The 12,207-nt window shown below is 40.3% G+C and overlaps 2 protein-coding genes across 3 annotated transcripts in view; both read right to left on the bottom strand.

The window, feature by feature from the left end:
* Positions 1 to 9,283, bottom strand: part of LOC109931982 (neuronal calcium sensor 1) — a 135,685-nt gene extending 126,402 nt beyond the window's left edge. The window contains exon 1 of the mRNA XM_020531243.2: positions 9,185 to 9,283. Coding sequence (XP_020386832.1) covers positions 9,185 to 9,248 — 64 coding nt within the window. The 5' untranslated portion in view covers positions 9,249 to 9,283. The remainder of the gene's footprint in view (positions 1 to 9,184) is intronic.
* A 580-nt stretch (positions 9,284 to 9,863) lies between these two features.
* Positions 9,864 to 12,207, bottom strand: part of gpr107 (G protein-coupled receptor 107) — a 127,709-nt gene continuing 125,365 nt past the window's right edge. Inside the window, exon 18 of one of the 2 annotated variants that reach the window (XM_048613512.1) lies at positions 9,864 to 9,942. In XM_048613512.1, coding sequence (XP_048469469.1) covers positions 9,900 to 9,942 — 43 coding nt within the window. In that variant the 3' untranslated portion in view covers positions 9,864 to 9,899. Of the gene's footprint in view, positions 9,943 to 11,188; positions 11,242 to 12,207 lie in introns of those variants that run through there. The other variant, XM_048613515.1, reaches the window with a different exon arrangement.

Here is a 12,207-nt window from a genome sequence, read left to right as displayed (position 1 = left end):
TTACAACATTTAAAAGGCATCTGGATATGTATATGAATAGGAAGGGTTTAGAGGGATAAGGGCCAAATGCTCACAAATGGGGCTAGATTAATTTAAGATATCTGGTCAGCATGGACGAGTTGGACCGAAGGGTCTGCTTCCATGCTATACAACTCCATGACTCCCGTACTGGTAGAATTTGAACCCTAATGTGTTTGATGTGTTTTAGGTATCGTACTGCAAAGAAGCACTAAAATGATGAAACGCATATTGTATATATACGTTGAATTTTGGGATTTGAATTTTAAGACTGAGGTAAATAGATGTAGGTCAGTTCTGTGGAGAATTGTTTGTAAAGAGGTCAGAAATTCATTTGAAACAGTATCCTAAGAGTATCAATTCCAAGAAAACACGTAATTGCAATCAAGTGCCTGGAAGAACCCCTGTGGTGTTTATTGATAAAATGTTTATACTATTGAGACCATTACTTTAGATTTTTTATTTCAGAACTGAAGATTCAAGATTCAGTTCAGATGAACCAGGACTCCAGTTCAGTTTCTCCAAGCAGGAGATTCAAGCATTTAGTTGAAGGGAACCAGTCATCTCAACAAAAGTAGTTTATAGTCTGTGTAATTTCCAAGTTGAGAGAGTCTGGATAGAGATCAAATTATTAGAACTCAAAGATTAGAACTTCAGAATTATGAAAGAAAGTTTCATGCCAGCAGAATCAAAAATGAATCATTAAAAATTATTGTCTAAGCCATTCAAGGAAAATAAATTGATAAAGATTTGGATGAGTAAAGATTTATTAAGCTGACACTGGAGACACATTTCCCTGAAATTGAGTATCTGTAAAGGATAGGATTGAAAACCAAGCTGAAACTTTGATTTGCTATTTGTGTCAAGGTCTTTCTAGCTGTAGAAAGACAGAACTTCACTTGTTTGTTTATTTTCTCTCTTTTGGATAATAAACTTATGTTCTATTCCTAAAGAACATCTGCAGACTTATATGAATATGATTCAGTGACTAACCATCAAGGTAACCAATGACAAAAATTAACATATGATTTATCACGCCAGATTTCATTCTGGGATCTGCCTTGCCCAGTATTAATATCAGCCAAGATCATCATACATTCTACAGATAGTGCACTCTAAAAGAGTGGCACACTTGGTAACAAGCACACATCTAAATCACAAAGTTCAAGTTCTACTTCCACTTGAATACAAAGTCAAGGCTGACATCCCAGTGGAGTACTGAGAGTGAGTGTGATATGCTGTTACAGGTACACCCTTTTGGATGAAATGATAAACACAGTCCCCATCTCCCTGCTCAGATAGATGGAAAGATCTTATGGAACTATTTCAAAGAGTAGGGGAATTATCCCAGGTTTCCCAATAACCTGGCCAATCTTTATCCCTCAATCAACATCATTGGAAGAAAAGTCTAGTCATTTTCATGTTGATATTTGTGAGAGCTAGCTGCAGATAATGTCTGCCTTGTTTCATACATTTCAATTGTGGCTACATTTTAAAGTATTTAGTTAGCAATAAAGCACTTTGAGATATCCAGTGGTGGTGGAAAGCTCTATACAAGTGCAAGTGTTTCTTTTTATCAAATGGGAAACTGCTTCTGGGGAAAAAAATTACTAGCAAAAATAATTTACATTGAAATTACTGAATATCTTGCCCACAAGATGGATTTAACATAGACTCCCTACAGTGTGGAAACGGGCCCTTCAGCCCAACAAGTACACACCAACTTTCAGAACATCCCACCCAGACCCATCCCCCTATAACGTATCTACTCTACACATCCCTGGACACTATGGGCAAATTAGCATGGCCAATCCACTTAGCCTGCACATCTTTGGATTGTGGGAGGAAACCGGAGCACCCAGAGGAAACCCACGCAGACACGGGGAGACTGTGCAAACTCCAGCTTATAGGTAAGAACTAGGTAACATAAAATGGGAACAGATGCTGTCAGGGAAGAGCACTACTGAAATGTGGAGATTGTTTAAGGAATGCATACTGCGTGTGCTCGATATATTTGTCCCTAGCAGGCAGGGAAGATGCGGTCGAGTGAGGGAGCCTTGGAACTCAAGAGAGGTCGAACGACTGGTTAAGAGGAAGAAGGATGCTTACATAAGGTTTAGGAAACAAGGAACGGAAAAGGCTCTAGAGGGATCCAAATTATCCAGGAAGGAGCTGAAGAAAGAGCTTAGGAGAGCTATAAGGGAGCATGAGAAAACCTTGGCAGATAGGATCAAGGAAAACTCCAAGGCCTTTTATACATGTACGTGAGGAATAAGAGAATGACCAGAGAAAGGGTAGGGCCAATAAAGGATTGTAAAGGGATTTTGTGCACGGAGCCTAAAGAGATAGGAGAGGTCCTTAATGAACACTTTTCTTCGGTATTCAAAACTGAGAGGGACCTAGCTGTAGAGAAGGACAGTGTGAAACAGGCTGGTAAGCTACAGGAGGTCGATGTTAGTAAAGAAGATGCGCTAGGAATTCTAAGGAACTTGAAGATAGATAAGTCCCCCGGCCCTGATGGGATTTATCCAAGGATTCTATGGGAAGTGAGGGAAGGGATCGCAGGGCCTTTGGCGATGATCTTTTCGTCCTCACTGTCCATGCTGGAAGATTGGAGGGAGGCAAACATCATTCGCTTGTTCAAAAAAGGGAATAGGGATAACCCCAGGAATTACAGGCCAGTTAGTCTTATGCAGTGGTGGGCAAATTGTTGGAAAGGGCTCTGAGAGATAGGATTTATGATCACTTGGAAAGGCATAGTTTGATTCGTGATAGTCAGCATGGATTTGTGAGGGGTAGATCATGCCTCACAAACCTTATTGAATTCTTTGAAGAGGTGACCAAACACGTGGATGAAGGTAGGGCAGTGGATGTGGTATACATGGATTTAAGTAAGGCGTTTGATAAGGTTCCCCATGGTGGGCTCATGCAGAAGGTAAGGAGGCATGGGATGGGGGAAATCTGGCAGACTGGATTCAGAATTGGCTGACCCTTAGAAGACAAAGGGTGGTAGTGGACGGAAAATATTCAACATGGTGCTCAGTTACAAGTGGTGTACCACAAGGATCTGTTCTGGGTCCTCTTCTATTTGTGATTTTTGTAAATGATTTGGATGAAGGACTGGAAGGATGGATTACTGAGTTCACGGACGATTCGAAGGTGGGTCGAGTTGTGGATAGTGCAGATAGGCTGTTCTAGGTTACAAAGGGACATTGATAGGGTGCAGAGCTAGGCTGAGAAGTGGCAGATGGAGTTTAACCCTGAAAAGTGTGCGGTGATTCATTTGGAAGAAAAAACTTGAAAGCAGCATACAGGGTTAACGGAAAGATTCTTGGCAGTGTGGAGGAGCAGAGGGATCTGGGGGTTCATGTCCACAGTTTCCTGAAAGCTGCCATCCAGGTGGATAGAGTTGTTAAGAAGGCGTATGGTGTGTTTGCTTTCATTAATAGAGGGATCGAGTTCAAGAGCCATGAAGTTATGGTCCAGCTATACAAAACTCTGGTTCGGCCACATCTGGAGTATTGTATCCAGTTCTGGTCGCCTCATTACAGGAGAGATGTGGAAGTGTTGAAAAAGGTGCAGAGGAGATTTACCAGGATGTTGCCTGGAATGGAGGGAAGGTCTTACGAGGAAAGGTTGAGAGAGCTAGGGCTTTCCTCTTTAGAACGACGAAGGATGAGAGGTGACTTGATAGAGGTGTACAAAATGATCAGAAGTATAGATAGAGTGGACAGCCAGAGACTTTTTCCTAGGGTGGAGGTAGCTATTACGACGGGGCATAGTTTTGAAGTGAATGGAGGTAGATGTAGGAGAGACGTCAGAGGTAGGTTCTTTACTCAGAGTGGTAGGGGCGTGGAATGCCTTGCCGGAGAGGGTAGTGGATCGGCCTCATTAGGGTCATTTAAGCGGCTATTAGATAGGCATATGGATGATAGTATAAGGTAAGAGTGGAGGTTAGATAGACCTTAGGTTTAGGGTAAAAGTTCGGCACAACATCGTGGGCCGAAGGGCCTGTACTGTTCTATGCTCTATGCTCCATACAGACAGTCACCCGAGGGTGGAATTGAACCTGGGTACCTGGTGCTGTGAGGCAGCAGTGCTAACCACTGAGCCACCGTGCCGCCCCTTTTGTTTCAAGGTTACATATCCAGATTTTCAAAGGCTTTCACTTTGGATTCCATCAGTACATCCAGCATTCTTTAACTTTTATTTTCACAGGATGAATCATAATCACCACAAAAGGTGATATATCTAAATTCACTTTTCAATAATACAATTTATCACTGTTTCAATGTTGTACTATACAACATATCTCCCAATCCAATCTAGAAATAAAGTTAGAGGACATTTTGAAACAACTGTTCTCCTCTGCTTCTGAACTGGCTGTTAAAGGCTGCATTTTTTGAAATATAGCTGCAAACAAATCTGAGATAATTAATTTTTAAAAAAAAGGAATATAGTAGCAATGATGAACAGCAATAACAACATAAATAAAACATTTTCAGAAAACTGCAGACTCACTATATTGATTTTTATGATGGAGCAGAAATTATTCTGTAATTGATAACTAGGAAAGCTGCTTACATTGCAGGAGCGTCTGAAATTATTTATGCTGCAGCCATTAGTCAATACCCTGTGCCTTGAAACACAGAACATTAATCAATTCCCATTCAGACTCCAATGGTTGGAAAAGTCCTCACCTCAAAGGGAGGCAGAATAAATGGCTAATAACTCATAAATCAGGAATTAGGGATAAGCTTGTTCAGACATTTGCTTGAATTCCATCGTAACTCACTTAACAATAAGAGCTACATTTTTAAAAAAAAGAGGAAGTTGAAACAAAAGAAAAAAAACATACACAATGATTGTAGACTTTTTTTCCCGGTCACTTGGTTTCATAGACTGAGGGTGTACTAGTTATATATCTGTGAAGCATCAGTACTGAACATATATTTTGACACATTTTTCAATGAAGTTACTTTTCTTAACCACTGTGGTAACTATCGATCACAGTGCTGGCTTAACACTTGGTTATGGATAGGCTTTGAGCAGTCAATGAGCCACTCTCTTGAACGCACCAGCCTCTGACCTGGTATTGTGATCGTAGTATTGAAATGGCTATTCCAGCTCAAACTCTGGTCGACTATGTAATTTGTGGATGTAAACTCAGCAATAGTGTTGTCTCAAAAGTGTAGGAGAACATAGCTAGCCTTTTCCCTTTTCAAGATCGCATCAACTGCCATTTACATAGCATAAATATGATTTGCTACTTATCAGACCAAACTGAATGTGAAGCATTACTCAAGGTAAATGAAAGTTCTCCTTTTGACCCACGGTGACCAGTTTTGTTGTGGCTCTTTGGTGCATTAACTTGGGTTGGATACTCCCAGTGACATCAAAGGCAACTACTTTTTCTCACCTCTAGTATCCAACTAATGCCTATGTCTACATTCAGGCTGTAATGAGACCTGGTTAAACATAGAAACACAGAAGATAGGAGCAAGAGGCCATTCGGCCCTTTGAGCCTGCTCTGCGATTTATCATGATCATGGCTGATCATCCAACTCAATAGCCGAATTCTGCTTTCTCCCCGTAACCTTCGACCCCATTCACCCCAAGTGTTATATCAAGCCACCTCTTGAATACATTCAATGTTTTGGCATCAACTACTTCCTGTGGCAATGAATTTCACAGGCTCACCACTCTTTGGGTGAAGAAATGTCTCCTCATCTCCGTCCTAAATGGTCCACCCTGAATCCTCAGACTGTAGCCCCTGATTCTGGACACATCCACCATCGGGAACATCCTCCCTGCATCTATCCTGTCCAGTCCTGTTAGAATTTTGTAAGTCTCTATGAGATCCCCCCTCATTCATCTGAACTCCAGTGAAAACAATCCTAACCTAGTCAAATCTCTCCTCATACGTCAGTCCTGCCATCCCCAGAATCAGCCTGGTAAACCTTCGCTGCACTCCCTCAGCAGCAAGAGCATCCTTCCTCCAAAGAGGAGACCAAAACTGCTCACAATATTCTAGGTGTGGTCTCACCTCTATAACTGCTACAACACATCGCTGCTCCTGTACTCGAAACCTCTCGCAATGAAGGCCAACATATCATTTGCCTTCTTTACCCCTGCTGCACCTGCATACTTCCCTTCAGCAACTGGTGCACAAGGACACCCAGGTCTCACTGCACACTCCCCTCTCCCAATTTACAGCCAATCAGGTATTAATCTGCCTTCTTGATTTTGCTTCCAAAGTGAATAACCTCACATTTATCCAAATTATACGGCATCTACCATTGATTTGCCCACTCACCCAACCTGTCAAGATCATGCTAAAGGATCTCTGCATCCTCGTCACAGTTCACCCTCCCATCCAACCTGGTATCATCTGCAATCTTGGAGACATTACATTTTGTTCCCTCATCCAAATCATTAATATATATTGTGAATAGTTGAGGTCCCAGCACTGATCCCTATGGCACCCCACTAGTTACTGCCTCTCAATTTGAAAAGGACCCATTAATTCCTACTCTTTGTTTCCTCTCTGCCAGTCAGTTTTCTATCCATCTCAATACATTTCCCCCACTCCCATGCACTTCAATCTTGCACAATAATCTCTTATCCGGGACTTTGTCAAATGCTTTCTTAAAGTCCAAATATATCACACTGACTGGCAGCCTTTTGTCAATTCTACTAGTTACATCTTCATAGAATTCCAACAGATTTGTCAAGCATGATTTCCCCTTCATTAAGCCATGCTGACTGTTTGATCCTGCTTTCTAAATGCTCCGCTATAGAGTCCTTGATCTTGGATTCGAGAATTTTCTCCACTACCGATGTTAGGCTTACTGGTCTATAATTCCCTGTTTTCTTCCTTTTTGAATATTGAAGTGACAATAGCTACTCCCCAGTCTGCAGGGACTGTTCCAGAGTCTATAGAATCATGGAAGATGACCACTAATGCATCCACTATTTCAAGAGCTACTTCCTTAAGTACCCTGGGATGTAGATTATCAGGCCGTGGAGATTCATCCACCTTCAATCCCATCAATTTTCCCAACACCATTTCTCCACTAATATTGATCTCTCAATTCTTCCCTCTAAATCTTGCATTCTCCAACATTTCTGGTTCTGATTTGTGTCCTATTTTGTGAAGACAGAACCAAAGTATGTATTCAGTTGCTCAGCCATTTCTTTGTCCCCGATCATACATTCCCCCATTTCTGTCTATAGGGGACGTACATTTGCCTTCACCAATCTCTTTCTCTTCACATACTTATAAACTCTTAGCGTCAGTCTTTACGTTCCCTGCAAGTTTACTTTTGTACTGTATTTTCCCCTTCTTAATTAATCCCTTGGTCCTTCTTTGCTGAATTCTAAACTGCTGCCAATCCTCAGACATATTATTTTTCTTGGCCAATCTGTATGCTTCTTCCTTGGATTGGATTGGATACTCTAATTTCCTTTGTAAACCATAGATTGGCTCTCTTACCCATTTTGCTTTTGCTACAGCCGGGAATAAACAGTTGTTGCAGTTCCCTCGTGCGTTCCTTGAATGTTTGCCATTGCCTATCCACTGTCATCCCTTTAAGTAACTCTTCCCCGATCTATCAAGCTCCGCTCACACCTCATATCTTCATAGTTTCCTTTAAGATTCAGCACCCTAGTCTCCAAATCAAATACCTCACTCTCCATCTTGATTCTATCATGTTATGGTCGCTCTTCCCCAAAGAGTCTTGCACAGCTGTTTGCATTGACCAGTCTTTTCAGAATCCATGCAATATGCAATCCCATGTGCCTGTGAGGTTACAGGTTGTACAGTCTGCTTCAGTGAACTGGCCAGTTACATCTCATTTATCTTTCTAATTAATCCCTGAACTGTGTGTTTGTCTGTCTTTGTGAAAGTGGGGGCAAGAGTCAAAGAAAATGGGTTTAAATTATAGACAATGAGATAACTTTTTTTTAAAACCCTGCTGAAGCTACTGTGTTATTAATAAATTGTTAATTCTTTTGTTTAAGCTATAAACTTGGTGTCTGAAATAACTGCACAGAGGCCGGTATCCCGTCACCAAGTCACCCTTCATTTACTTGTGCACAGTACACTGGCCAGCTCAGAGTCAGTCCCTTGAACTGAGGATATTCTAAATCTCCCATTTATTTGGGTCATCCAGGGCTTACTGATCGGCCCAGGTTAACAACTCCAAGCTAGGATCTTGTTGTCAACAAGGTCCACCTGGCTCCAATCACTACACATCTGATATCAGTTACTCGTAAAGTCTGAATTTTGGTTATTTAAAAAGTCTGATTCGGAATCATTGGCACAATTCTGACGGTCATTGAATATTTTAGTTTTACTGCATTGCAAATATAGGGATACGGAGACTTTTCTGATTTGGCCATCTGTGTTCCTGTCCAACAATAGATATGGAGAAGACATAAACATTGATGTAGACAAATTAAGGAGTCTGGCTGAAATTCTGAGTATAACAATATCAAGGAATAAATGCAAAGTTTTTTTTCCTCTTCAAATGTGTAACATTTACCAAATGTTCAACACATGAGTGTTGAATGGTCAATGACAATTAACAGCTCATTGTTACGCGAGGAAAATGGTGCAAAACAATTACAAATTTACTGCACAACATTACATTTGTCATACAATGATACAAAATTGAAATGACTGAAAAGTTTATTTATATGATTAATATTGCATGACGGGCTCTAAAAAATATTGAGGCTAAACCATCAATAGCATAAGGAACCAGGGTTAAAGTCTACTGTGTTTAAAGTCTCATCAGAACATTTCTCAATAGCAAAAAAGCCAACAAAACTACACGATTTTATCTTGAAATTGTATCCAACCACTCTGCAGAAAAATGTGGGTTAAAACTTTATTCAGCAGATTATATGGGGAGAAGAGCAGGGACAATCTTACAGAATTCTTCACCAACAGAAGTCCTTCTTTAAAAATATGCCATCTTAGTTGCCATAGTGCACACCCTAATGGCTTGTTCTCAAATTATGTTAGTTGGTTGATGATAGGGCCAGTATACAGAATCTACCCACAACCTAAAGAATTGTACATTGCATAAGGGAAGATAAAGAAAAATTGAAGTTGGAAAATAAACATGCCTTCATAATTTACATTTATTTAAATACTTACAGTAGGTTTTCCTTGTCAGCTCCTCCACAACGTCTGGTTTCAGCTTGCTGTTGGACTTCCCCATTGCAGCAACTTAACACATGAGAAATTGGATTTTGGAAGAGTATATTAAAGTTTGAAGAAATCAAAGCTTCAAACAAGTCAGAAATATTAATGGTGAACTTGAGTTAGTTCTTGAAATGAAATATTCTCAGGATGCCTCCTGCGTTCTCTCTGCGTAATGTTGCACAGCTGTGGTTTCCTTGGTGATGGTTTAATAATGGCCTGTTTGTCACTCCACCACAGGCTTGATAAGCAGCCCAAACACTGAATGTCAAAATTCACTCTCTTTTTTTTCTTTTCTTCAAAATCACACGCACAGAAGCTTTTCTTTGGTGTGAAATTTTGAATAGTCACTACCCCCGTTGAAACGATGGGCTGCTTAATTGAATCTCGATGGGAGATGGATGATGTTTTCAGCTTTCCTTTGGTATGAAGAGTTGATAATCACTGACCCCGGCTTCAATGACAGTTGCTCAATTTAGCCACAATGGGAGATGTGTGGTGTTTACAGTATTTCTTTGTCTTTTATATCGTCTGAATTGAGGCAATTTAAAGAGTTGTTTTATTCTGTTCTAATTTTAGAAACTGATGATGCAGTTTAAACAGTTCAAGCGTGATTACAACATTACTGAACTGCATATGGTCAACTCTCTCAAAGCACTGATGTCCTGGATTAGTTTGTGCAGCAGTTAATTAATGCTACAATCCTTGGAATCCTGCAAGAGACAAAACAGTACAGGTATTGTACACAATGATAGATATCCAGATCTCAAGAATATGTCAAATTTATCTTTATTGCAACTGAGACACTCCCAAAGCTAAGCAAATAATTATGCAAACTAAGCCACACTGCACTAATAATGGTTCAATGAAATAAAGCAGTGATCAGCTGAGCTGTACAGATCTCAAAGGACCCATGTTTGATTTTCAAACTGTACTGAATTTGCTAATCTCAGCTGGAGTATCAGTGAGGTGCTGCCAATTAATCCCAGAACCACAGTTTTAGGAATGGGATAAACAGACTAAATTTTTTACTCCAGATTCCAGATGGAAGAATACAAATTTGGATACTGGATGTGGCTACAAGTGAATTCAGTAGTGGTGCACATGATGAAGCGTAAACAAATGTTCACCAACAAAACTGATATGATGGTAAATCAGAGCAGTGCCATTGGTATCCAGTAATTACATAATTGCCAGTTGTTGGAATCAGAGTTTTACAGCACAGAAAGAGGCCTTTCAGTACATCATGTCTGCAACGGTCATCAAGCACCTACCTACTCAAGAGTATTTTTCTGGGAACATACAAAAGCATCTATTGGCATTCGAAGATAAAAAGATTAATGAAGACGAATACAAAGTCCCCTACAGTCAGAAACAAGGCAAGTACTTATCCACTTGGCTTTTAAATGTTGTAACTGTACCTGCATCTACCACTTCCTCTGGCAATTCAGTCCACATAAAAACCACCCCGTGCATTAAGAAGTTGCCCCTCAGGTCACTTTTAAACTTTTCCCATCTCATCTTAAAAATATACCCCCTAGTTTTGAACTCACCCACCTTAGGAAAAAGACCTTTGCTCTTCACCTTATCTATGCCCCTCATGATTTTATAAACATCACTCAAGTCACCCCTCAACCTCCAAGCTCCAATGAGAAACGTCTCAGCCTATCCAGCCTATTTTATAACTCAAACCCTCCATTCCCAGCAACTTCGTGGTAAGTCTTTTCTGAACTTTCTCCAGTTTAATAATATCCTTCCTAACACAGGGTGACCAGAACCGCACACAGCATTTCAGAAGAGGCCTCACCAATATCCTGTATATCCTCAAATTGACATCCCAACTCCTATACTCAATGGTCTGAATAATGAAGGCAAGCATGCTAAACGCCTTCTTGACCATCCTGTCTACCAGTATGCTATGGTACCTCAAATGACGTAAACAGTTCTTCAAAGTTGTGACGGTCACCACGTCTACCATTCTTTCAGGCAAAGAGTTCCAGATATCTGCAACCCTTTGGGTAAAAAAAAAAATCATCCTTTAATCCGTTCGACAACTCCTGCCATTTACCTTAAATTTAAGTCTATTCCTTCAAAGTGAGCAGTTTCTCCCGAACTACTCTACCTGCTTCATGATTGAGCACCTCTATCACATTTCTTCTTACTCATGTGCTTCCTAAAGAGTGGTGCCCAGAATTGGTCACAATACTCCAAATTGAGACTGAAACAGTGTTTTTGAAAAGTCCTCCAAACCTTCCTTGCTTTTGTAATCAGCTTTTATAAAGCCCAGGATCCCAAATGCCTTAGTAGCCTTCCTCAACCAGCCTTGCCATCTTCAACAACTTGTGCACGTATACCTGCAGGCCCCTCTTCTCCTGCACCCCTTTTAGGATTACATCATTTCATGTTTTATTATATCTCCTCATTGTTCCTATCAAATATATCACATTAAATGCAAACTAATGTTTTTATCATCCATTTTTTTCCCCTGAAGGTTGCAAGATATCTCCATGGAGAGAAGCGGGGAAATGGGAATTAATACAACTAGTTACAGAGAGGCAACAACAGACCTCTTTTTTGAAGATCATGTTGGATGGGTAGATCATTTGGTTGCTAACTACTTAAAAGAAAAATGCATTACAGGTACACATGATGTTTATCCTTCATGATTTATTTAAGAAACAAGAAAAACTAAATTTAACCCCTGGTATGTATCGAGTGAAGTAATCTTAGCTATACAGAGGATACAACAATTAGCTTGTTGTTGTTGGACTAGGGTGAAAATGGAAACAACAATCTAATAAAACAGATAACTGAAAGAAAGAGGGATTTAGAATGTGCTGTAGCCAACCAGTCACGATGGCAGGGTGTAAAATAGCATGTTGGAGAAGTCTATGGAGGAAATTCCTCAGGTATGGTCAAGACATTAACTTTATGAGTTACACAGAATGGAAATTAAACTGTGGCAGGACCCAAAGTCA

The sequence above is a fragment of the Rhincodon typus genome, chromosome 28 (assembly GCF_021869965.1).
Source record: "Rhincodon typus isolate 14 chromosome 28, sRhiTyp1.1, whole genome shotgun sequence".
In the NCBI taxonomy this organism is placed as follows: Eukaryota; Metazoa; Chordata; class Chondrichthyes; order Orectolobiformes; family Rhincodontidae; genus Rhincodon; species Rhincodon typus.
This window is presented reverse-complemented; position numbering and strand designations above follow the sequence as displayed.